The 27,095-nt window shown below is 39.3% G+C and overlaps 2 protein-coding genes across 6 annotated transcripts in view; one reads left to right on the top strand and one right to left on the bottom strand.

Annotated features, from left to right (window-relative positions):
• The window catches only part of btaf1 (B-TFIID TATA-box binding protein associated factor 1), a 110,261-nt gene extending 94,438 nt beyond the window's left edge, over window positions 1–15,823 (top strand). The window contains exons 33-38 of one of the 2 annotated variants that reach the window (XM_033033615.1): window positions 1,895–2,020; window positions 4,179–4,331; window positions 5,195–5,406; window positions 6,078–6,237; window positions 10,418–10,588; window positions 15,104–15,823. In XM_033033615.1, the coding sequence (XP_032889506.1) occupies window positions 1,895–2,020; window positions 4,179–4,331; window positions 5,195–5,406; window positions 6,078–6,237; window positions 10,418–10,588; window positions 15,104–15,244 (963 nt within the window). In that variant the 3' untranslated portion in view covers window positions 15,245–15,823. The remainder of the gene's footprint in view (window positions 1–1,894; window positions 2,021–4,178; window positions 4,332–5,194; window positions 5,407–6,077; window positions 6,238–10,417; window positions 10,589–15,103) is intronic. The other variant, XM_033033616.1, reaches the window with a different exon arrangement.
• Window positions 15,824–22,641: 6,818 nt separating this feature from the next.
• Window positions 22,642–27,095, bottom strand: part of cpeb3 (cytoplasmic polyadenylation element binding protein 3) — a 90,952-nt gene continuing 86,498 nt past the window's right edge. For 2 of the 4 annotated variants that reach the window (XM_033033610.1, XM_033033613.1), the window contains one exon: window positions 22,642–26,065. In XM_033033610.1, the coding sequence (XP_032889501.1) occupies window positions 25,838–26,065 (228 nt within the window). In that variant the 3' untranslated portion in view covers window positions 22,642–25,837. The remainder of the gene's footprint in view (window positions 26,066–27,095) is intronic. The other 2 variants (XM_033033611.1, XM_033033612.1) reach the window with 1 other exon arrangement.

Below are 27,095 nucleotides of genomic sequence, written 5' to 3'. Positions count from 1 at the left end.
ATAGGCTGCATCCCAGAGTACTTAAGGAAGTAGCTCCAGAAATAGTGGATACATTAGTGATGATTTTTCAAAACTCTTTAGATTCTGGAGTAGTTCCTGAGGATTGGAGGGTAGCTAATGTAACTCCACTTTTTAAAAAGGGAGGGAGAGAGAAAACGGAGAATTACAGACCAGTTAGTCTAACATCAGTAGTGGGGAAACTGCTAGAGTCAGTTATTAAAGATGGGATAGCAGCACATTTGGAAAGCGGTGAAATCATTGGACAAAGTCAGCATGGATTTACGAAAAGTAAATCATGTCTGACGAATCTTATAGAATTTTTCGAGGATGTAACTAGTAGAGTTGATAGGGGAGAACCAGTGGATGTGCTATATCTGGACTTTCAGAGGCTTTCGACAAGGTCCCACATAAGAGATTAGTATACAAACTTAAAGCACACGGTATTGGGGGTTCAGTATTGATGTGGATAGAGAACTGGCTAGCAAACAGGAAGCAAAGAGTAGGAATAAACGGGTCCTTTTCAGAATGGCAGGCAGTGACTAGTGGGGTACCGCAAGGCTCAGTGCTGGGACCCCAGCTATTTACAATATATATTAATGATTTGGATGAGGGAATTGAATGCAACATCTCCAAGTTTGCGGATGACACGAAGCTGGGGGGCAGTGTTAGCTGTGAGGAGGATGCTAGGAGGCTACAAGGTGACTTGGATAGGCTGGGTGAGTGGGCAAATGCATGGCAGATGCAGTATAATGTGGATAAATGTGAGGTTATCCACTTTGGTGGCAAAAACAGGAAAGCTGACTATTATCTAAATGGTGGCCGATTAGGAAAAGGGGAGATGCAACGAGACCTGGGTGTCATGGTACACCAGTCATTGAAAGTAGGCATGCAGGTGCAGCAGGCAGTAAAGAAAGCAAATGGTATGTTGGCATTCATAGCAAAAGGATTTGAGTATAGGAGCAGGGAGGTTCTGGTGCAGTTGTACATGGTCTTGGTGAGACCACACCTGGAGTATTGCGTACAGTTTTGGTCTCCAAATCTGAGGAAGGACATTATTGCCATAGAGGGAGTGCAGAGAAGGTTCACCAGATTGATTCCTGGGATGTCAGGACTTTCTTATGAAGAAAGACTGGATAGACTCGGATTGTACTCGCTAGAATTTAGGAGATTGAGGGGGGATCTTATAGAAACTTACAAAATTCTTGAGGGATTGGACAGGCTAGATGCAGGAAGATTGTTCCCGATGTTGGGAAAGTCCAGGAGAAGGGGTCACAGCTTAAGGCTAGAGGGGAAATCCTTTAGAACCGAGATGAGAAAAACATTATTCACGCAGAGTGGTGAATCTCTGGATCTCTCTGCCACAGAAGGTAGTTGAGGCCAGTTCATTGGCTATATTTAAGAGGGAGTTAGATGTGGCCCTTGTGGCTAGAGGGATCAGGGGGTATGCAGAGAAGGCAGGTATGGGATACTGAGTTGGATGATCAGCCATGATCATATTGAATGGCGGTGCAGGCTTGAAGGGCCGAATGGCCTACTCCTGCACCTATTTTCTATGTTTCTATGTTTGTACACAGCGTTAGTGGCCTGTTTTATGATTGCTGTATACCCTTGTACAAATTTGGCATTTGACATCCATGCAGTTTTTAAGTTTTGCATAATTTCTAAGTTCTCATTTTTTTTACTTCGGCAATTTAAATATTAATCACTTTAACCAAATAAACAGCATTGAACTTAAGTATTGCAAGATTTTTTTATCAAAAATATAGTATACATTTAAAAAAAAAAATTGGTTATTCTAAATGGCGGTGTTTTAATCGATAGGAATTTGATTCATAAATTATACTTTGTTCCTTATTATTTCTTAAGATACGGTATGAATTTTTTTTATTTGTAGGTCCAACTATATGAAGATTTTGCCAAATCACGTGCTAAGTGTGATGTTGAAGAAACAATATCTGCAAATACACACACAGAAGAAAACGAGAAACCTAAACTGAAAGCCACTGGGCATGTATTCCAGGTAAATATTTATTTCTGAGATTCTGTCAAGCTCTTGATGCTGTTTGTGTGTAATAGCAAGTTGCTCATATTCTCAAAAAAAGCTATCTGGTTTACTTACGTTTGCCAATTTAAAAACAAATAAAAAAATTAAAATTCTGCATTACTAAATCACAGATGGAAATTGTAGAAGAAAGATAACACAATGAGGAAAGTGATTAATGGACATATGGCGAGGGGAAAATCTGTTTGCTAAAGGAAAGGTGAAGTGAGACGATAAAATGCCACACCCAGAATGATTGAGGTTAGACATTGTTATAGTCAAGAGGCATTTCATTTTCTCTGATACACGTGCTATCCTTAGTGTTCGTTTTATAATCTTCTGACTCCTTTTCCCTCTTTCAATAGACAATAGGTGCAGGAGTAGGCCATTTGGCCCTTCGAGCCAGCACCGCCATTCAATGTGATCATGGCTGATCATCCCCAATCAGTACCCCGTTCCTGCCTTCTCTACATATCCCCTGACTCCGCTATTTTTAAGAGCCCTGTCTAGCTCTCTCTTGAAAGCATCCAGGGAACCTGCCTCCACCACCCTCTGAGGCAGAGAATTCCACAGACTCGCCACTCTCTGTGAGAAAAAGTGTTTCCTCGTCTCCGTTCTAAATGGCTTACTGCTTATTCTTAAACTGTGGCCCCTGGTTCCGGACTCCCCCAACATCGGGAACAGTGTTTCCTGCCTCTAGCGTGTCCAAGCCCTTAACAATCTTATATGTTTCAATGAGTTCCCCTCTCATTCTTCTAAACTCCAGAGTGTACAAGCCCAGCTGCTCCTTTCTCTCAGCATATGACAGTCCCGCCATCCCGGGAATTAACCTTGTAAACCTACGCTGCACTCCCTCAATAGCAAGAACGTCCTTCCTCAAATTAGGGGACCAAAACTGCACACAATACTCCAGGTGTGGTCTCACTAGGGCTCCAATTAAATACAAAACAGATTTAAGAAGCTTTGCTTGTATTTGTTTTTTTTTGCCAAATCAAATTGGGATTGGTAAAGACAAGATTTACCACCACTCCTGTCCAGCCCTACCTCCCAAACTTAATCTGACTTTTGAAACTGACTATAATTCAAGTTGATTATTTAGTTCACATGTATGGAAGGGTTTTAATTCTCTTGCATCTTCTTTAAGACACAATCTCATCTCATTTCTCTCTTGTTTCTTATCATCCTTCCTCCTCCATGTCCCGCCATTAATTCATACTCCATTGCTTTCATTCCCCATTGTTCAGGATTTTCTTTGATCTTGTATTATATATATTTAAAACAATTACACAATTCAAAATGGATCAGCACATTACCCGATCCAGGGGCATAGGAATTCCTGAGAAGAGGGGCAAAAACCACTGTGGGCGATAGGTGAGAATTGGGCAGTAAACATAAATTGTTCAAGAGATAATGCCGTCTGAGATACTGTTTGGTGAGGACAATCAAGTGAGGTTGCATGTAAAGATTAGAGGCTGAATGGAGAGATTTGTGAAGTAAGTGATGCTGTAAAAATATGATGTTATATCATTTATAACATTATAAAAAATATAATGTTTAACATCATCCATTTAACTAATACATAAACTTAATATATTTTACAGTTTAGAAACTGACCACAACATTGTATCACCTTATAAGCAAAGGGCATATCTTCTGCTGAAGGGAAAATATTGTCTAGCTCATTGCCACGGGCCGGATCCGGCCCGTAACCCGAAATCATCCGGCCCGCAGGCGTATTATTTTTTTTCAATTATTTTCACGACCTGGGAATTGTAGCCAGTCCCAGGGATACGAGCTGATCTGGGAACTGCAGCTAGTCCCGGGGCACGCAGGCGACCTGGGAGCTACAGCCAGTTCCGGGGCTGGCAAGCTGACCTGGGAGCTGCAGCCTGTCCCGGGAACTGCAGAAATCTAATTGAAAAACACGTGAAAGCTAATGCGAAAAATAACACCAAGTGTCACACTATGGCGATAGATGTGGCCCGCCATTCGCTCACAGAAATGGCCCAAATGCAGAACCAGGTTGCCGACTCCTGGTCTAGCTGCTGAAGACAAACTAGTGCATGAACATTTTAAATATTAGAAATAAGGAAAAACCAGGTGGATTTATTTTTAACTTTATTCCTTTTATTTCTAGGCTCTGCAGTATTTGAGGAAACTTTGCAATCATCCTGCACTAGTACTGACACCACAACATCCAGAATTCCAGCATATTAAAGAGCAACTTGCTGCTCAGAATTCATTTCTGCATGATATCCAGCATGCTCCAAAGCTTTCTGCCTTAAAGCAGGTACTCTTTGAAATATAGTACAATTTCTTTGTGTTTGTTTCATTGCTCTTGGAGATCATTTTTGTCAAGATCATTTGAATTACATTGTATTACATTAGGAATGGTAAATATTTTTGTGATATTTGTTGATAAAACTAGAGAATTGCAGATGGTGCTAAAAGTTATATAGCAATAGGCTGCACTCTAGACGTCCCTCCCATTGGCAGTTTGGGTTGCTGAGGGGTGAGGGAAGGTTTAGACATGAAGAAGAGGATGGATGAACTGAGAATATTGGCATTTAAGAGGCTTTTACATAGGCACGTGGATATGGAGGGATGTGGATCCAGTGTAGGTAGAGCTGAATAGATTAATCTAACATCACGTTCGGCGTGAGCCCAAGGGCCATATTCTGTGCTGATTATTGTGTGTTCTACGTAATACATTTTCCTGTTGAGAAGTAGATGTTAACAGCAATTATAGGCCAAATTATCTTTTAAGAGGAGAGAAAATACATAGTCTTCCTGATTATAAAATATTTATTTAGATTTGGTGCAGTAACTTGGAAAATGTGATTACTTTCCATATTTCTTAGTTTTCATTTTCAGTACAAGTGCCTGCCATCCCTCCATCTCCCATCCAATTTAGTTATGTTGGTTATAAATATTATTATTTTGATTAATTAGTTAGATACTTCTCAAAGTAGCCGCAAGTTTAGCAGTTATTTTTAAGCTGCATTCAAATATAATCCTATTTAGAAAACTAACTAATAAACAGAACCACAAGATTTTATTCCCCATGTCAAATGAATGTAAAAGAATAAAGATTGAAGATTCTGGTCCTGAATGAGTTGACTTTTGTTTAATTGTTATTTTTGTTTTCTCAAGCTGCTGCTTGATTGTGGACTTGGTAACAGTGCAGCCTCAGAAAATGGCACCGAATCTGTTGTAGCACAACACAGAGTTCTCATTTTCTGCCAACTGAAGAGTATGTTGGACATTGTAGAACATGACTTGCTCAAACCTCAGATGTCAAGTATCACTTACTTAAGGTTGGATGGCAGTGTTCCTGCAGGTCAACGACATTCCATTGTGGCAAGGTATGTAAGATACCTAACAAGTAATGCATGCATTGACAATATGTCCCAAGCTTAGTGATTAAGTGCCATATCAATCAATCAGTTTTATTCGTCACATTGCACATAAAGTGCAAGTGAAATGAATTTCACATCCCTCCATATGCCCTGCAGAAAACAACATTGATCTAAATACTTTGTCACTAGGTCCTTGGAAGATTTTAGCCATGAACTTGACTCAAATTGTTGCAAACAGTTTCAGCAAAGGAAGAATATGATCGGTGAATATTTTCATTTTTAGCCTCTGTCTCCTGTTGGGTGGGGGAGGGGAAGGAGCTCTGTGTCCGCTGAACTTCAACTCCCATAGCAGTTCAGAGGGGTCACCCATCCATGTTCGGGACACTGCCTGACCCGCTGAGTTACTCGACTATTTTGTATTTTGCCTCAAAAACATTAGCATGTGCAAATGTGAATGGCAGCATCTGCTCACGACCTGCACCAACATTTAACTGAATTAAAGGAAATGACTATGAGGAATTAGCACGTTAGTTCAGTCTTTTAGACAGGGATGCTGCCTGACCCTATGAGTTACTTCAGCATTTTGTATCTTTCCTTGGAAAACCAGTCCCTTGTTTCCACATAAAACTATGTTAAATTATATATTATTTAGCATTTCTATATTTGTATTTTATTAGGTTTAATAATGATCCGTCAATAGATGTCTTGCTGTTAACCACTCATGTGGGTGGCCTTGGTCTTAACCTTACTGGAGCAGATACGGTGGTGTTTGTTGAACACGACTGGAATCCAATGCGAGATCTGCAAGCAATGGATCGAGCTCATCGTATTGGGCAGGTAAAGCATTTTTTTAATCTATTTGAAAATGGTTACTTTTTATCTAGCTTCGAATATGTTCAGATTCTTTTCAATACTCAATCGTTGCTTGAAACTTTGCAGTTCTTGATTTGATGATTCCTCTGTTACTTAAAGTACAGTAACAATGTTTTGAAGAAAAATATTTATAACGCGCCCAATCCCATCCATTAACATTCACCACAACAGAGTTTTAAGGATTGAGTATCAATTTTCATCTCCAAGTTGAGTATATATAGTTGATACTCAGAACTATTTTGTTTTAAAGGAAATTAATGATTGATTTATAACCTGTCCTAGTTAATGGGAATGTTTTTTTTTGCCTGAAATGCCAGCTTTTATTGTTCTTTTAAGAATTGGAGTGATCTACCTTGGATTTGTGCAGTCCTGTGATGGATGCGTTTCTAAAGGAATGTAAAGATTTCCAGTATTGTATTGAATAACAATGTAGCAAAGCGTTATACTTACGTCAAAAAAGCGTGTTACTTGAAGGGAAAATTGCAGATTGTAAAAATTCCATTCATCCATTATTCTTGTGCCTCAGATGGTGTGTTTATATTTGGTGTGCATTTTGCACCCGCTATGTATTTACAAGCATGATATTCTTCCGATTTAAATCGGAATCCGGATTTGTTTGTTTCCCTATTTTTCGATTTTTTTTTTGTGCCCGATTATTTGGCGGCCAATCAACCGCTGTCTCTAAGGGGGTTGCGTCCAATCACTGATCAGCTTCCCTTAAAATTCCCATCCAATCTAAAAATCTGTCTCCTGCTGTCCAATCAGCCGCTGTCTCCAAGGGCATGGCATCCAATCACATAATGCGCCGGTCACTCGGCGGCCAATCAGACGCAGTCTCCGAGGGGTGTTGCGGCTAATCACCGACCAGCTTCCCTGACTGAAGCAGATGGCTGCAGCCAAAATCATTTTTTCTGTGCTATTTGCACACAGTGCTAGGCAAAGATACATTTCAGGTAGCATTTTTTGCAAAGATTTTTTTAGCCGTATGAAGTCATTTATTTCATGAAATATTTATCTTTTGGGAGTTATTTTACTGGTTATGTGTTAGAAAAACTCTAAGCTTCTGTTATGTAAACTACCAGCAGAAAGCTTGGGAATCACTTTCAATTTATTGAAAATGCAGGACCCCCACTGGGGTGGGTGGGGGGGGGGGCTAACCGGCCTCCTGGACCCCCGGCCAATATTTCCTACTTTTTTTCTGGAGGTGAATATCATGCCTGGTATTTAGCCATGGTGTCCCAGCTGTGGAAGGAATGAACATTAAGGTGTGAATGCAGTACCAGTGAATCCACTGTTTTCTCCTGGATGTTGTGAACCTTCAGAAAGGAACAGTGTGAATCCAGTTGAGTAGAGATTTTTCCATTATACTTCTACCTTACAACAAATACTTGGTCAAAAAGCTGAGGTTAATTACAGGATACCCACCTTCTGATATAAATTCAAACGGGCTTGACAAATGTGTGTGTGGGATTTTAATCTAAATATAATCTAAGCATAATCCTTTAGTTTGGTTCCACAATGGAAGAATCTTCCAATGTACAATAGGCCTCATTGATTCTCTGGTAGCTTCAAACAGTTATCTAAACTCATTGGCTGTTCTCTTTTTATGGCTAATGCGATTTTCAAGTCTAAACAGAATAATGCAAATATTGGCAACATTTAAGTGCACCTAATGCATTCGCTCCAAGGGATCCGATCTCATTGCAGATTAGGACGGAGTAACAAAATCAAATGCTTTATGATGAATGTTCTCCTACCCATTTTGCAAAATATCACTCAACAAAAATATTTTGCCATAATCCAGGAAGGAGCTAATTTATCATTTGTTGTTGAAATACAGATTACTGCTGAACCTCCCATCAGCTCCATTCCAGAACCCAGGACATTATAACCTTGCCATCAAACTGCAATCGCAGATGATATTTGCATGTGTGCATACTTGGAAGTTTAGCTCCAAGTCATTGCTGTAAAATTTACTGATTAAATGACAATGTTCTGAACATCCATTAAACAAAAGTCCTCTGCCGTTCTGCCCGTGTTGCGCAGTAATGCCACCCACAATAAAGGCGTGCAATAAAACAATGGCAAGTATGGGTCATTTTCCTTATCACAGGAACCACCTAATTAGCCACATCATCACACAAGTGTGCCAAGTTCAAATTTATTGTCATATACACAAATACAGTAAGACACGTGTATACAATGAAAAACATGCTTGCAGCACCATCACAATCCTGAGAAACTACAGGATTGATGGGTGGAGCCAGTTTCCTCATGGGGAAAATCTAGAATTGATGAAGTCACTCTTTAAAATTACAGGGTCATCAATTTAAGGCAAATATAGGGTTTTTCTTTGCTCTCCGAGTCATTGACATTGGAACCCTTTCCCTCAAACACCGTGGAAGCAGGTTTTGTGAATTAGTTTTAAAGGTAGAAATTGGTAGATTTTTGATCAGCAAAGGGTTGAAAGGTTATTGGCTCTAAATGGAAATGCAAAACTGAGGTTACAATTAGATTACCCGCAATTGAACAGGTTGAACAACTTAGTAAGCCCGAAGATCTTCGTGGCCTGCTGCAAAGTTGTAAGTTTCTAAAGTTGCTATTTGATTACTGAATATGCTTTAATATTTTATTGATTTCATTGAATCTGAGAGATACAGGATGGAAACGGGCCCTTCAGCCCAACAAGCTCAGTGACCATTAAGCACACACATTTACATTCATCCTACCCTAATTCACTTTATTTTCATTAATTTCCCATCAATGAATGGAGATCGCATTCCCATCAACTACATCATCCCTGATTAATCCACATAAGGGGCAATATACATTGGCCATTTTAGCCCACCATACGAGTAGAAAATAATTAACAGGTGAACTGCAATTATTGACAACAGTAATATTTTATTGAAGTTTTCACTTGAGTTGCTACTAAATTGTGTTGCTGTCCAATCCATCTAGTGTAAGACTACTTTGAAGCCAAGGCAGTAGAGCCTTCAATAATATATTCCATTAAAACCTGCAACCTAACAACCATTTTCTGAGGTTATGAAGGAAATCCTTATGGTAAAATTAATGAACGAATGAGACTTGGCCAGCAAACGTAGCGTGTGATTTGCCAACTACAGGCCCATTAGATTAATAAGGGCTGAAAAAGAATCCTAAATTGAAGGCAACTAATCTTGAGGAGAATGTTCTGTCTGGCAAACTTTACATTTCCAAGCTGATATTCACAAATGGATCACAACAGAAATAGCAAACCAGCTGGATGTGCTGGCTGGATTAATATCTAAAACATCTTCAGTCATCAAAGTAGTTTACTTTTATCTGTTTTATATAGATATCTCACTTTCCCCAATTTGTATTTTGCTAATGGAGCAGAATGAAGTTTATTTTTTGTACTTGAAGGATATAGATATATTGTTTATAAGGCCAGCCTTGTCATGTAATGTGAATTTTCAAATACCCTCTAGAAAATGGCAGTAAGCCACTGCATTAAACTGGTCCAATGCTAGCATCAGGAAGGCATGTGACTAGGAGAGAAACCTATTGCTAAAGGTGTTCCAGTTCTCTCTGACCTAGGTTGAGAAATCATCAGTAACACTTTGCTGAATTTTATAGATGTGCATTGGTGCTTTAGGGATGGAGGAGATGAAGGATTGGGCTGGTACCAATCACTCTGGTTTCTTTTGTTGACTGACTTGTTTTGACAGATTTATGAAGTAATTTTTTTTAATTGTCTTTAAACAAAACATTCAAGTCATTCAGGATCTGTGAAGAGGAGAGAGGCATGTTAGTATTTTATGTCCAGTCTCTTCAATATTTAAAGATATTTCAAATGACCAATGTTAAAACAAAGGGATGGAGGAAAGAAATAGCAATCAAGTTGCGCACCACTTGTAAAGTACACAAATGCAAAAGAAGGTTGATTTAATTTATGTGATGTACCTGAGACAATGCAAGCATAAGGAGAGAAATTCAACATCTGCAAAACAGTGGTTTTGAATAGACAGGTTGGGCTGGGAAAATAATGGTGCAGAACAAATAAAAATGAAGCGTTGAAAACTGCCAACCTGGTGCATTCCAGTCTATGATGTAAAGTCCTTGATTTGATTATTTAAACATTTTTTCTTGATCTCCGCAGAAACGTGTTGTTAATATTTACCGATTAGTAACAAGAGGAACCTTAGAAGAAAAAATCATGGGATTACAGAAGTTTAAAATGAGCATTGCAAATACCATTATCAGTCAAGAGAATGCAAGTTTACAGAGCATGGGGACAGATCAGCTTCTGGATTTATTCACTCTTGATAAGGTAAAGTAGAAAATTACTTTCTTCAAACATATGTTTTTGTCACAATTATTAATTGTTCAAAGGGGAAACAGAACCTGTACAAAATATTGTTCAATTGTCCCCAATATATAATTTTTTATTTGGCATCAAAATGAATTTTACTGTATATTAAATCAAGTTGCTGTATGCATCCATTAGAGTGCTTCAGTGATGTTATGCATTTGAAGCAGCTCTAGATATGCATGTGCTGTCACTTCATATTAGCCAACAGTTTGCTTGTACTTAATCCTAACAAGCAATACTGTTGAGTGTGAATTTCCTCCCCAAAATTGCCTGTTTATTTTTGATCCTATGAACCCACATACTAGTTAATGCCACCTTTCTTTGATGTTTGTGTGCTCAGTGAATTCAAATGCAACAAGCATTAAATCTTTCTGTTTATTTAAATGATTTCACTTAATTGTGTTTTGTGCAACAATGACCATAGAAAAATAGATGCAGGAGTAGATCATTCGGCCCTTCGAGCCATCGTGGCTGATTATCAAAAATCCCCGTTCCTGCTTTTTCCCCCATATCCATTGATTCTTTTAGTCCTAAATCTAAGTCTCTCTTGACCATGCATGTTGAAGCTGTGGGCCAACTCTCATCCATAATATTCCCAATTCATGGCCACTAAAGATCCTCATATTGAAGACCCTGTAGCTGTAGCTACATGCTGAATGAAATGGGGGGAATTGAGCCTTAACGCTTGTTTTTCTGGAAATATCCACTGCCCTGCCCTCATCGATAACCTTCATCACCTCTTCAAAAAACTCAAATTACGTTTGTAAAACATGACATGCCCTAATGAGTTTTTTTTTTTTTTTTTAAATGGTTTGAATCTATATGGAGTCATTGTTGTCCCATGTAATGGTGTGACACAAGGGCAGAAAGCATTATTTGTTCTACGCAAAACTGATTTGATCCAGTAGAAGTACATAAAGCACATGAAAGGTTTTTTTTGGTAGCCAGTGATCAGAACTAAAGCCATTTCTTTGGCGTTTTATTTGATGAAAGTGTGAAAACAGCACTGAGTAGATGCTACTGTACTGAGGCACTCCTATTTAAAAGTTGTTTTTTTTGCTTGGACTTTTTATCCTAATTCATAATAGGTCACTAAGAAAAGTGGAAGCATTTTTTGGTCAGAAAGATAAAGGAAGCATATGTAATATTGTGGAAGATGAAATCAGATAAGGCATTTGAGGAATATAAAGGAAGCAGACAAGAATTTGAGCTGGGAATTAAAAGGGCCAAAAGGTGCCATGAAATGGCTTTGCAAATAGGATTAAAGAGAATCCCAATTAAAAATAGGGGAACGAGGAAGAGTACAGGACCACTCAAGGATAAAGGGGTGAAGTCTGAAAATATAGGCAAAGTACTGAACAAATATTTTGCACTGGTATTCATAGAGGATGGGGTCAGTATTTATGTGGATAGAGAACTGGCTGGCAAACAGGAAGCAAAGAGTAGGAGTAAACGGGTCCTTTTCACAATGGCAGGCAGTGACTAGTGGGGTACCGCAAGGCTCAGTGCTGGGACCCCAGCTATTTACAATATATATTAATGATCTGGATGAGGGAATTGAAGGCAATATCTCCAAGTTTGCGGATGACACTAAGCTGGGGGGCAGTGTTAGCTGTGAGGAGGATGCTAGGAGACTGCAAGGTGACTTGGATAGGCTGGGTGAGTGGGCAAATGTTTGGCAGATGCAGTATAATGTGGATAAATGTGAGGTTATCCATTTTGGTGGCAAAAACAGGAAAGCAGACTATTATCTAAATGGTGGCCGACTAGGAAAAGGGGAGATGCAGCGAGACCTGGGTGTCATGGTACACCAGTCATTGAAAGTGGGCATGCAGGTGCAGCAGGCAGTGAAGAAAGCGAATGGTATGTTAGCTTTCATAGCAAAAGGATTTGAGTATAGGAGCAGGGAGGTTCTACTGCAGTTGTACAGGGTCTTGGTGAGACCACACCTGGAGTATTGCGTACAGTTTTGGTCTCCAAATCTGAGGAAGGACATTATTGCCATAGAGGGAGTGCAGAGAAGGTTCACCAGACTGATTCCTGGGATGTCAGGACTGTCTTATGAAGAAAGACTGGATAGACTTGGTTTATACTCTCTAGAATTTAGGAGATTGAGAGGGGATCTTATAGAAACTTACAAAATTCTTAAGGGGTTGGACAGGCTAGATGCAGGAAGATTGCTCCCGATGTTGGGGAAGTCCAGGACAAGGGGTCACAGCTTAAGGATAAGGGGGAAATCCTTTAAAACCGAGATGAGAAGAACTTTTTTCACACAGAGAGTGGTGAATCTCTGGAACTCCCTGCCACAGAGGGTAGTCGAGGCCAGTTCGTTGGCTATATTTAAGAGGGAGTTAGATGTGGCCCTTGTGGCTGGGGGGATCAGAGGGTATGGAGAGAAGGCAGGTACGGGATACTGAGTTGGATGATCAGCCATGATCATATTGAATGGCGGTGCAGGCTCGAAGGGCCGAATGGCGTACTCCTGCACCTAATTTCTATGTTTCTATGTTTCTATATACTAATGTGCAAGAGCAATTTGAGATCAAGAAGGTGTTGATGGTTCTCTGGAAGCATTTATGATGGATAAGTGCCCAGAGCTTGATGGAATGTATCCCATTTTATGACAGGCAAGATGCTGGGGCTGTGGCAATGATCTTTGTATCCTGTCTAGCTGCGGGTGAGATATCAAAGGACCGGCGAGTACCCAGTGCTGTTATTTTTTGGGAGAGGAAATGCAGATAATCCAGGAAATATCAGGCTAGTGAAACTCGCATCATAATAGGGAAGCTATTGCATGGGATTTTTCAGCACTGGGTTCATTTGCTCGTGGAAGAGAATGGGCGGAGAGGAAGAGTCACCATGTCTTTTTATGAACTTGGTTTGAGTTTTTTTTTTGAAGAGGTGATAGATGAGGCAAGGGCAGTGAATGTTGTTAACATGGACATCTGACCAGGTCATTATGGTTGACTGATCCAGAAGATGCGTGGGATCCACCATGATTGGTGAATCTCTGAAATTCTCTGCCACAGAATGTAGTTGAGACCAGTTCATTGGCTATATTTAAGAGGGAGTTAGATGTGGCCCTTGTGGCTAAAGGGATCAGGGGTATGGAGAGAAAGCAGGTACAGGATACTGATTTGGATGATCAGCCATGATCATATTGAATGGCGGTGCAGGCTCGAAGGGCCAAATGGCCTACTCCTGCACCTATTTTCTATGTTTCTATGATTCAGAATTGGTTTACCCATAGAAGACAGGATAACAGTAGAAAGATGTTGTATGTAGGAAGGAACTGCAGATGCTGGTTTACATCAAAGATAGACACAAAATGCTGGAGTAGCTCAGCGGGACAGGCAGCATCTCTGGATAGAAGGAATGGATGATGTTTCGGATTGAGACCCTTCTTCAGAGTGGAAAGGTGTTATTCTGGCTGGAGATCCATGATCAGTGGTGTTCCGCAGTTCAGTGCTGCGACTTCTGTTTGTGACATATATGAATAACTTGAATGGAAATGTTGCGTCGGGGGGTGTTCCTTCCGCCACGGGTACCATGTAATCCCGTGCTACCTGCTCATGGTCGGATAGTCGGCGACTAAACCGTCTCTCCCACCTGGTTTGCCAGGTGAGGAGGGGGCTGTGGACCCCCAGCAGGACCAAAAACCAGACCTGTCAAAGGGCGGATGAGCATTCCACACTTCAGTAGAGGTTGCGATCACTGTCGTACACAGCATTGTAAGGCACCGTGCCCGTTGATGATGATGATGATTGTCAGTAACTGTGCAGACAACACACAAATTGGTGGAGTTGCAGGCAGTGAAGAAGTGTGTAAACCACAATGCTGCTTGGATTAGCAGATCTTAGCTACAAGGAGGGATCAGACAAACTTGGATTCTTTTCACTGGAGCATTGGAGGCTGAGGGGAGACTGATGAGAGGTTTATAATATTATTATGAGAATTTGAATATTTTTGCCAGTGAATAAATGTTGTAGGCAGGAGAATTTCCCAGTAGATAATGTTTCAAGTCTTTTTTAGTATTCAGTGAATTACAAAAGATGGTGGACATTTATGTAGACATATTTTAGTGACAAAAATCTTCTTAGTCAGCTGCCCAGAGGGGATAATGTACTTACTAGCTACCAGACTGGAGGGTGGCGTTGTTAATGAATCCTAGCAAGTAATCAAGTGCCAAAATCACACTGTTTGGGGCACATGCTTCTGCTCTTGCCAAGATGTTTACAAATACATTATTATTTGTATTTATAGACAACAATTTAAGTCACCATTTTCGCTTACAATCTCACCCCTCGAGTTCTTTTGGGAAATAACACTATCCTTTTCATAGGTGGAACTGTGGCTATTGCCTCCTAATTATAGAACTGGGCTACTCACAGGTCATTGGTTATGTTAGAGTTGATGGGCAATTTTTTATTTTGCAAAATGCATCGATTTCTGATTACGCTTTTTCATTTTAAGGATGGCCATGAAAATATGGGAGCTGGTTCTGCAGCAAAGTCATCGTCGAAGGCAATCTTGGAAAACCTTGGAGAACTTTGGGATCAACAACAATATGACACAGAATATAATTTGGATAATTTCATGCATTCACTAAAATAAAATTACTTGGATAATCGCAGCTAAGCCATGAGCATGTCACAAGATGTTTCTGCTGATATTCAGCAAGTTTTGGAGACAATTAAATGTCGAGTACTGTGTAAATACAGGCAGAGTTGAAAAGAGCAAGCGTAAAATGAATATATTGGAAACCAGTGGTTCAGAATTGGTAGAGCAGATAGTTACCCCAGCTTAGTTTGCACAGTTTTACATTAGACATTTATTCAGTGCAGATATACTTGAAGTAACACTCTTAAATGTCTTAGGAGACAGAAATATTGTTCTTAAGGAAAACTTTTTCATATAGTTAAGGAAATATGCCATTATGTGACATAGTACATGACAGTAAATTGCTGTACACCAGTGCAGAACCGGAATCTGATTTAAAATATAAACCACCTCCACTTTTTCCATAGTGGAAATTGACTGATTTTTTTTTTGCTGCCTATTAGTGATGGCTTTCAGTTTACTTGCTGAGCTATGATAATTGTAGGTGTTCAATAGAAATTACTTTGTACTTGAGTTGAAATAAAATTTCTGAAATTTGATCAAAATAAAATTCAGTTGAAAGAGTTAATACTGTGAATTTTCAGGTGTGATTATGTGCTGATCACTCTTCAGTAAATAAATCATTTACATTTATTGTGTAGGAAAGAACGGCAAATGAAGGTAGACACAAAATGCTCAGCGGGACAAGCAGCATCTGTGGAGAGAAGGAATGGTTTATGTTTTGGGTCGAGACCCTGCTTCAGACTGATGTCATGGGAGTGGGCAGTACAGAGATAAAATGTAGTCGGAGACAGCAAGACTGGTGGGAGAACTGGGAGAGGGTAGGGGATGGAGAGAGGGAAAGCTATGGTTACTTGAAGTTAGAGAAGTCACGGTTCATACAGCTGGGGTGTAAGATACCCAAACAAAATATGAGGAGCTGTTCCTCCAATTTGCGTGGGGCCTCACTCTGACAATTGAGGAGGCCCAGGTATGTTAGCATTCATAGCAAAAGGATTTGAGTATAGGAGCAGGGAGGTTCTACTGCAGTTGTACAGGGTCTTGGTGAGACCACACCTGGAGTATTGCGTACAGTTTTGGTCTCCAAATCTGAGGAAGGACATTATTGCCATAGAGGGAGTGCAGAGATGGTTCCCCAGACTGATTCCTGGGATGTCAGAACTTTCATATGAGGAAAGAGTGGATAGACTTGGCTTGTACTCGCTAGAATTTAGGAGATTGAGGGGGAATCTTATAGAAACTTACAAAATTCTTAAGGGGTTGGACAGGCTAGATGCAGGAAGATTGTTCCCGATGTTGGGGAAGTCCAGGACAAGGGGTCACAGCTTAAGGATAGATGGGAAATCCTTTAGGATCGAGATGAGAAAAACATTTTTCACACAGAGTGTGGTGAATCTCTGGAACTCTCTGCCATAGAAGGTAGTTGAGGCCAGTTCATTGGCTATATTTAAGAGGGAGTTAGATGTGGCCCTTGTGGCTAAAGGGATCAGGGGGTATGGAGAGAAGGCAGGCATGGGATACTGAGTTGGATGATCAGCCATGATCATATTGAATGGCAGTGCAGGCTCGAAGGGCCGAATGGCCTACTCCTGCACCTATTTTCTATGTTTCTATGTCAGATTAGGAATGGGAGGGGGAGTTAAGCTGAGCAACCTGGAGATCAGGTAGGTTTAGGCGGACTGTGTGGAGGTGTTCAGCGATACGATCGCTGAGCCTGCGCTTGGTCTCACCGAAATACAAGAGTTGACACCTGGAACTGCGGATACAGTAGATGAGGTTGGAGGAGATGCAAGTGAACCTCTGCCTCACCTGAAAAGAAAGTCGGGGTCCTTAGTATGGAGTCGAGGGGGGAGGTAAAGGGACAGGTGGTGCATCTCCTGCAGTTGCAGGGGAAAGTACCTGGGGGGGGGGGGGGGGGGGGTGTGTTTGGGTGGGAAGGGACGAGTTGACCAGGGAGTTGCGGCGAGAACGGTCTCTGTGGAAAGCAGAAAGGGGTGGAGATGGGAAGATTGGCTGGTGGTGGGATTCCGTTAGAGATGGTGAAAGTGTCAGAGGATTATATATTGTATGCGACAGCTGATGGTGTGGGACAGGGGGGGACTCAGTCCTTGTTACGAATGGGGGGGGGGGGGGGGGATTAAGAGCGGAGCAATGGGATTAAGAGGAGACCCTAATGAGAGCCTCATCTATAATGGGAGAGGGGAACCCCCGTTCCCTAAAGAATGAGGACATCTCCGATGACCTTGTATGGAAAGTCTCATCCTGGACGCAGATGCGGCGTAGATGGAGGAATTGGGAGTAGGGGTTAGAGTCTTTACAGGAAGCAGGGTGGGAAGAAGAGTAGTCTAGATAGCTATGGGAGTCAGTGGGATTGTAATAGATGTCAGTTCATAGTCTCTCCTGTGATGGAGACGGTGAGATCTAGAAATGGTAAGGTGTCGGAGATGGTCCAAGTGAATTTGGGCGCATTTACATTTATTGCTTCGAGTTGGGCTGTGAGGAGAGGAAAAATAAACTTGATATAATTGATCATTAATTGAGGAATATTATTACATAAATATTATAAATTGAGGCATATTAAGGTAGAAAACCAAAATAAAGCAAAGGCTGGAAATGCAAAATAAAAACATTGTTGGAAATATAAGATTGGACAACTTCGTTGAGAGAAGTACTGAGCATTTCAAGAGGATCTTATGGAAAATTAATTTGTCATTTACACAAGGGTGTAATGAAATTCCTTGTTTGCAAACCGTATACATAATATTGAAAAATAAAACTCAATGCAGAACTGCAGATTGTAACACGGTCTGAAGAGGTGCAAATATAATACTAAAGTGCAAAAATGTAATAACCAAGTGAGTGTAAGAATAAATTAGATTATTTTGTAATATACATGTGATAAAATTCCTGTTCATGTGAAGACTGCAGCGTAAACTTCAGTGTACCTACCGTAGAGATACTGACTACAATGATGAGTGCAACAGAGCAGATTGTATTGCAAAATCACTCGTGTAAAATAATAAAGGGCAATAACAACTGAAGAGAATAGAGTTAAAGGTTAAAGTACGTGGCAATAGCTCCATGAAGGGGGTGTGAAAAAAAGGATTGGTTCAGGAGTCTGACAGCAGTGACGAAGAAGTTGCCAGAGATAATCTAGATAACCAGGCTTTCGAGGTGCAGTATCTCCTCCCAAAAGGTAGAAGGCAAATAGTCAGGGTAACAGTGTCCTTGACAATGCATCCAACTTTCCTGATGCAACATGGACTAGATGAAAGAAAGTGACAAGCCTGTGATGGGCTGGCTGTGATCCAGATTCAGGATCCAGATTCAGGCAGTCAAGAACACAGAAGTTGCCATACCAAGCTGGGATGCATTGTGTCAAAATGCTATTTAAAGCACATTTGTAGTAGTGCAAGAGAATCTTGTGGACATGCCAAATCTCAGCCATTTAATAATAATAATAATAATGGATGGGATTTATATAGCGCCTTTCTAATACTCAAGGCGCTTTACATCGCATTATTCATTCATTCCTCAGTCACACTCGGTGGTGGTAAGCTATTTCTGTAGCCACAGCTGCCCTGGGGCAGACTGACGGAAGCGTGGCTGCCATTCTGCGCCTACGGCCCCTCCGACCACCACCAATCACTCACACACATTCACACACAGGCAAAGGTGGGTGAAGTGTCTTGCCCAAGGACACAACGACAGTATGCACTCCAAGCGGGATTCGAACCGGCTACCTTCCGGTTGCCAGCCGAACACTTAGCCCATTGTGCCATCTGTCGTCCCAAGAATTTAAGAATGTAATGTGCCTTTCTGATCAGTGTAATGGGACCAGGTTCTGTTGCTTGTAACATGGATGCCTGAGAACTTAAAACTATTGATCATCTCCACCGCAGCTTCATTGACAAGGACAGGGTTGCATTCACTCCATCACTACTTTAGGTCAACAACAAGCTCTTTTGTCTTGCTGAGATTAAGGGCTAGTTTATTGTGCTGACATGTGTCCTAATCTCTATTCTTTCTCATCATTGTTGATGCAGCCTACAGTGGTGCTAATGGAAATAAAGTTGATGCTGTACTTGGCCACAAAGTCATGGGTGTGCAGGGGAGTGAGCACACTCTCCTGAGAAGGAGCAATGTCAGGGTGGAGGAAATGTTTTCACCAATTCTAACTGATTAAGGCCTGGCGGTCAGAATCTCCAGAAGCCAGTTGAAGATCCCAAGGCCAAGGTCCCAAAGTAAGATAATTCGATGGTCGTGTTGAAGGCTGAGCTGTAATCAGGGAATAACAACCTGACATAGGGGTTCTTATTGTCAAACTGGTCCACAGCTAAACCCTGGACCAATCTTGTAAGAGATGTAGAATTTCTGGCCAAGATCTGGGCCATTGCCAGTCATTCAAAGCACTTTGTCCTGGTCAATGTTAGAGCTACTGGGCAGTAGTTATAGACAGGCCAATTTCCGAACCCATGCAGGGACTCATCTGCGCTGGGATCATGAAAGCAGATCTGATTTCTGCCACCAAGATTAGCAGGAAGATTCGATTGTATTTCTCGGTTACAGAATTCAATATACATGCAACTAAAAACAAAAATTAAGGGCAACAGGAAACTTTTGGGAAATGGACAATATTCACCACTCTTACCTTCATTCTGGCAGGTTGCAGAGCAAGAATGCATGCATTCAGTATTCAGCTGCATGGTTGCAGATCCTTGCAGGAGAGCCTATTCCTATGCTATTGAGGCCACACTTTCATCTCTTATTCATCTTCAAGGTTATCTAGAAATTTTCTGAAATTGTGTGGGTAATTTGCTTACCAATTTATGTCAAAGTCATTATTTAGTGAATAGAAGTTCCTCAAATGGTGAAGTACAACATTGAAGCCCAAATGTGCAAGTGTGATTGTATTCTAAGTGGTGACATGTCCATTACTCGGGTATTTGATCACTGACTAGATTGAGGGAGTTTAAGATCAAAAATAAAGTAGAAATATAGAGGTGGGAGAATTGGGGACATGAGCACGAGTAAAGAAAAATATTTTTTTAAATAATCATTCCGTGAAGAAATGAAATTGAATTGTATTTTTCTTAAAGAATAAATATTTTGGGATGGAGCAGCTATTGTTATTAGAGAGCAGTTTGCCATTTTTATCATTGATATTGTTAAGCCCAAACATCTATTGGTGCTGTAATGGGGAAATAACAGCTTATTAGCTTGTTTGACACTCCACACATGTAGAAGAAACCTTTTGCAGCACCATATTTATCAATTGACAAAGCTCACAAACAGAACATGAAAAAAGCAAAATAATTATGAAAGGAACAGGTAGTAGGAACTTAATACTCATCTTGAATTGCATTAAATATGCTTTAGTAGAGGTTAACTGTTCAAATATCAAAGGGAATTTACAGTGAGTTATTGATTGAAGGAAATGACCACAGCTCAAGTCCTTAAGTTGGACTTTTATTATGAATGTCTAAGTACAGTACAGTTCAGTACAGACAAAGTACATTTGTGCTATTCAATACCACGCAGACATAATCAACTTTTAACATTCGTATTTTTCACTTGCTGTTGGAATTGCTTACTCAAAAGTGCCAGCCTCAGATGGAAGCATTTTGGACCGATGCTCACAGTTAAGTGGTTTTATTTGAGGTAGGGGGCAAAGAAATGAAAGCAGCAAAGTGAAGGAAGTAATCCGATCCAACAAATTTCAATTAGATTATGTGTATGGTCTCTATAACACAACTTCACTCCAGTAGACCTACCTCTAACTAATTCATATTATTATGGATTAAATGTGCCCTTCTAGTTTGAAAGTGATCGATTAATTAAAGCATTGTGCTCTGAGGATACTGAAGTTTCTTTGCTCCTTATTGCTCAGTAGACCAAGTGCCTTTTGGGCATAATTCTAACAATACAGTACAGCAGAAATACAGTTGCTGTGTAATTTCGAAAACATTTATCAGCTTCCATTATTTAATGTACAAACTTCATTGTGCGAATTCTTAGAGTGATTGCTTCATGACCGTTCTTAACTACATTAAAATATATATAAAGATAGCAAGACATCTACTTTCACTCAAAGACTAGATATTGTGGAATTTTATGGTCTTTGGGGAGTTGGTGAACTTGAACAAAAATCTTGCATTAGGGAAGAATAATTATTTGTGTAGAGCCAATTAAACCATCAGTATTAACTGGAAGTGAAAACAAAGGTTTCTCCAGCAATATATTTATTTGCTTCTTTTGCTAGAAATTAGAATGTTGTCATTTGTGCTTAGTAATGGTAAAATGTTACATTTGGGTGTTCTGAGTAAATTCCAGACATTTGGCACAGCAGAACTATAACCAGTTGCCGATAATTCAATGGGTGAGTACTGCCTGCAGATGGTGCTGCTTTGCAAGTTCAAGGTTCATGGACCCAAGATGTTTTGCACACAAAGAGCTTTCACCCAAAAAGACTACAAGCGGCTTCTGTGGTTTTAACAGCAGCTGCAGATCATTCCAACACTCGTCAATGATCATGCAAAATCATGACAAATGTTACTGCTTCATACAATTAAGTTTAATAAGTTTACTTGTTAGTACAGAAAAATTAAAGTCCAAACTACAAACTTAAGCATTGGTAAGCAGTAGCAGCATTGATTGAGCTCCATGTTTAGTCACAGTACTGCAGTTCCGTACAAGCATTAGTCCAAGCCAAAATGTATATGCTGTGTTAAGAGTACTAGCTAAACAATCTAGGAGAACAGTAAAAGATACATTTAAAATTAGTAGTTTGTTTAGAAACAAACAGACATCCTAGCTTTGAACACTCTAAAAATGTTTTCCATTATTTAACAGCAAAGTTACAAATACTTGTACTGTATACCCCAATACAACTACATCCAGAAAAGTTTGGCTAGATTATATTTTTAGTAGTAGCACCTTAATGTTAAGTGAATGTACTCAATACCAAAATGGTGCATTAGCTATGAATTTTGTGCAAAAAAAAAAATTTGCTGAATTTTCACATTTACCTACAATTTCCGGCTAGCTACCCATTTGGGGTATATAGTAATCGCTTGCATTTATAAATACTTGGTGGCATATTTTCAACACTGTAGCAACTAAGTGAGACTGAGAGGAAAAGATTGGTTAGTAACAGAAAGAAAGATCAAGTAGATGTACAAAGCAGTACAAAAAGTGATTGCTGCAAACAATCCAGCCTTCACAAAATAAAAGGCAATTACCATCTTCAAAAATCCATGCCTTATCACTCAGCAAGACAGTTAGACTCCCCACATACAATTAAGGTTTTGCACTCCACCACCAATGTCCGCACTCCCCCCTCCCCACCCCTGTCCCGGCTGCCTTCGACAATAGCACAACATCTTGTCTGCTCCATTCTGATCATTTTATTGCCCATTCATTCAATTACATCAATCACTCTACATTGTCAGCCGTTTGTCATTACCACACTACTGTAAACCACTTCAGCAAGTTAATACATGAAGCTTTGCATTTCAAAACTAGACACTTTAGTAACAATATTACAAATGTTTCAGCTCCAAAAAATAACAAAACTGAAAATAAAACTTTAAAGAATTAGCATCATAAAATTAATTTATTCCAAGTAAAAATACAAAATAATATTGGACATTGACCAGATATGAAAGTCTCTCCCAGAAATGACTATTATGGTGAGAAAAGCAGTCTGTAAAGAAAAATAACTAAAATAAAAATGAAAAATATGTAAATATGTTTAAATCCTCTGCTTTTAGCAAAAATCTCTCTAAAAATAACAATGAATATTTGTATCAGTACAAAGGCTACATTACTATTGAAAAAATACTAGCATGAAGAAAAGTTACACATTTGACAGTAGAAAAATGATTTTGTGAATCGCAATGTCTAAAGTTTGCAATGAAAATAAATCTTCAATAAAGATTTATGCTTTTGATTTTTTTTACAAACAGTACAAACAGTATTGCACATTACAACAAAGAGTTGAGGTTAAGTTAGCCTTCAAAATTGACTAATTCAAGTCTCCAATATCAAGAGAAGGCCGCATATGGACCTGTTGCACCAAGGGGCTCTAAATCAAGTTACAATTTGAACACCTTAGAAATAACATTCTCAATATGAAGGACCTCATTTAAATTCATTAACAAGTAAACAAATTGGGGCATGTTATAACTTAACATAAAAAGATATTTGTACAAAAATAACATGAACAGAAGAATTCTTTCACAATTCTGGTCAGTCGTACTTAAAGGGTTAATGATAAATATACAAATTAAGTGATTTTTTTTTATTATTTCACTTTCTTCTCACAGCTTCCAGCACCCATGGAAATGTGTCTATTCTAAGCCATCTTGTTTTTAAACTATTTCTTTACATTCCAGCTTTCAAATTCATACATTAAATTATATTAAGAAGGGGAAAATGGTTTATAAATGTTCACTTTTCCACATTTAGGTAGATTTTCTTTAAAGTCTTGTACTGTAGCTAACTACAATTCTCCATATTAAAGTTATAAAGCTCTAGCTCCTTCAGTTTCCAAAAAAGCAAATAAGCATGAAAAAAATAAAATTACCCATCTGTTAAATCATTTCCTTGCAGAATTAAATTAATATATATTTTTAGAATAAACTTACTTAGAAAATATCAATTTCTTTCCTATATTTCAAAATTGAGGTATTGCAAAAGATCATGTCAGTCAGAAAGCACGCCTTAAAAAATCAGCTGACTGTTGAAAACTGTCCAGATACAAAAAGTAGTGCATAACAAATGTCTTATACAGATAATGAAAAAACATATAGAAAAACATACCTGGGCAAGAAAGCAATATCACAAAAAGCCCAGAAGTTAACCTCCAAAGGGATAATAAGCAATTTACCAGTAAAAAAGTAACTTCTTTTTTGAAAAAAAAAATCAATTTCAATGCCAATACTTGCAACTAAATACTGAAAAAATAAACTAAAAAAATAAAAGAAAGACTTACTGGACACAAACAGACATCACAACACACAAATGACTCAACAATTAGTATCAAATCTACTATGCGGCGTCATATCCAGTCAGATTGTCCCCAGAGCTGCTGTCACTGTGTACAAACCCCCACTATTGGTACACTTAGCCTGTGTTTGATTGAAATCTGCAGCCCCACTATACATGCTAAAAAAATGTCCACTAATTAGCAGATCTTATTAGAATTCAAGCTTTGCAGGATATACTCAGGGTTTTGGGGAGTTTATTCTGAACCAGAAAGCAGACATCTCCATTTTGACTTTTGTGCAGACAATTCTTTAGCATTAGTTTCCTTTCCTAATGTGCCCATTTGTCAGTCTGACAAATATATTGGTAGTGTATGAGCTCTTTGGTTTTTTGGACAAGGTCTGAAGCTATGTAAATGGTGCAAGCAGCAGATTGTTTTTAAACTGAGCTCACTTTGTTTATACACTGGTTATGAAGCATCACTTACTCTTATGTCAGACATTACAACGGTTACTTTTAAATCACAGTACTATACATAATCACCTTACTATATAAAAATTGCACTATAAGTGATCACCGCAGAGTACTTCACCTACCATCAACATAACTTCAAGATATCCTACATCTATAAGTAATTGTGATATCCTTTATGCTTGAATGGACACAGATTCAAACTCCATAAGCATTTACATTGAGGCATGCCCTCTTCCAGTTATTACCCAATTCTCTCATATCGCTATTTCTTTCTTTGTTGCCTACATTATTAATTTGTGCACGGGTGGGCAGGTTGTCAGCAGATATAAGAGACATGATACACAAAATTTATTGCATGCAGCAACCTGGTTAAGTAAACATGCAGTCAAAACTACTGACCTTCCTCTGGAGCTTGCTCCATGCTATACTGCATTTTTCCTGACAGCATTATGCTCCACAATTATTTATTACCCTAGCCTGATAAAGTACTATGATATCTGCAATACCATTTATTTAGCAGCAAAAGCTATTGCAGCATACATTTACATAACACTAAGAAAGACCCAACCAAAAACCCCCAGCAAAATCAAATTGAGCTTATGAGGTATTATTCTTGCAAGTCAAAATGGAGAGCAAAAAAAGGCTTGTTTTAGGGGAAGTAGTATACTAAATTATCCAAAATGTATAATTGTTGAATATTTGAGAAGAATGCTTTGCTACATATGCCACCTACAGTGTGTTACCTTTGGTAAGTCTTCTAGGGGCAAGTCTAAGTTTCTGAAAATAAGTGCATGCTCCTGTCATGGGAAACAGTTATGTGAGCGTCAACCTGGCAGTGGCTGATGTCATATCAGCTACAACTCCTAAATCACAATGCAAAGTTCAATACAAAACAAAAAAAGGTACCAAGCAAATGTTTGAGAGCCAAAGTGCAGATTCAGTACAGATACTCTGAATTTTTTTTTATATACCAGACAATCTTGGACAAGTTCAGTAATGTGACTTCAAAATAAAACAAAAAACAAACATTCTTTATCCGAGGAAGAATGCACCAATTTCCAGAAGCCTCTCAGCCCTGAGGCAGCGCTCTCCTCTCCTGTACGTGTTCGTAGACTTTAAGACGCTTCAGCTCCAGCGGAATGGGACGTGACGTGGGCGATCGCCTCCCTCCTTCACAAGAGGCTTGTGAAATTCCCTGCCAGCACGTGAATGTATGCTTGCCCAGCAGTATTCACAGTAATACTGCAAACAGGTAACATTGGCACAGAAGAAAGGAGCAAACTTTCCTCCACAACGGGCACCCTGGCATTCATCACACATCTGATCATCCAGGACATATGGCTTGACTTCCACCTGGACCAGAAGAACACAGAGAATTATTTCACTTATTACTAAGTCGAAACTTGAACAAATGTAAGGAAAGTATATTACACAAGCTGATACTGTGCACATTTTAAATCTTCAATAAGAAAACAAAAGTGGAGGTTCTTGAATATTTACGACAGCCCAATTTCCCCACAACCTTCCAGATCAGCTTGGCTTTGTGCAATAATTTAAATAATTATTTGTTGAGTTCCATGTTGTGCCACATCACAAGATATCTAAATGAGCACTGCCTACCACATCTGCCATTTTCTGTTTTAATTCAACATACAGGCAATTCTGGACTCAACATTGAGCAAAGACAAAGGAAAATAATTTGCCTTAAAGCATTAAGGCATTAAACTCTGCCATCAATGTCAGCCTCTGTCCTGGCTTTGTTCAGCCTAAGTTTAATGAAACAGAATATTGATTTGTCCCAGGAAGATTTACACTATTGCCGTTAACGATTTCTGTTAGTCTACCCTGGCAATGAGATGAAAAGAAGGCAGACATGCTGAAAGAAGAGAAATAGACAATGGATACAGCTCACATCGCTGGCCAGTTATTCCTGGACTATTCCATAAAGCATCTTAGCAACTGGCCTCCAAATATTACCAAGGATAGCTTTGTAGCGCTGAGATTCATGTGTTGTCCCTTTAATTATGCCGGAGGTGAGGTTGAAAGTTTATCAAAACCAGGAAAATGTAAACAAATGTTTGGACTTGCAGTACAACTACAATTTATATTATGACCTCAAATAAATATTAAATTGATCAATACATAAGGGATGCCCCATTTGGGTTTGTGTAATTTTCATGGCATAAATGCTAATCATTTGATGTGTATTCCAATTCAGAATTGTTACATATCATAACTTTCATACAGTATGTTGGGGTTTTTTCACAAAAGAGAAACACAGGTGATGCCAAGATCCAATATGCTCAATGCCCAGAGGGCCAACTACGAAAAACACTCAGCATGTATTCTACCATAACCCATTGCTTTGCATTCAAATCACAGA

This window comes from Amblyraja radiata, chromosome 15 (genome assembly GCF_010909765.2).
Source record: "Amblyraja radiata isolate CabotCenter1 chromosome 15, sAmbRad1.1.pri, whole genome shotgun sequence".
Classification (NCBI taxonomy): domain Eukaryota; kingdom Metazoa; phylum Chordata; class Chondrichthyes; order Rajiformes; family Rajidae; genus Amblyraja; species Amblyraja radiata.
This window is presented reverse-complemented; position numbering and strand designations above follow the sequence as displayed.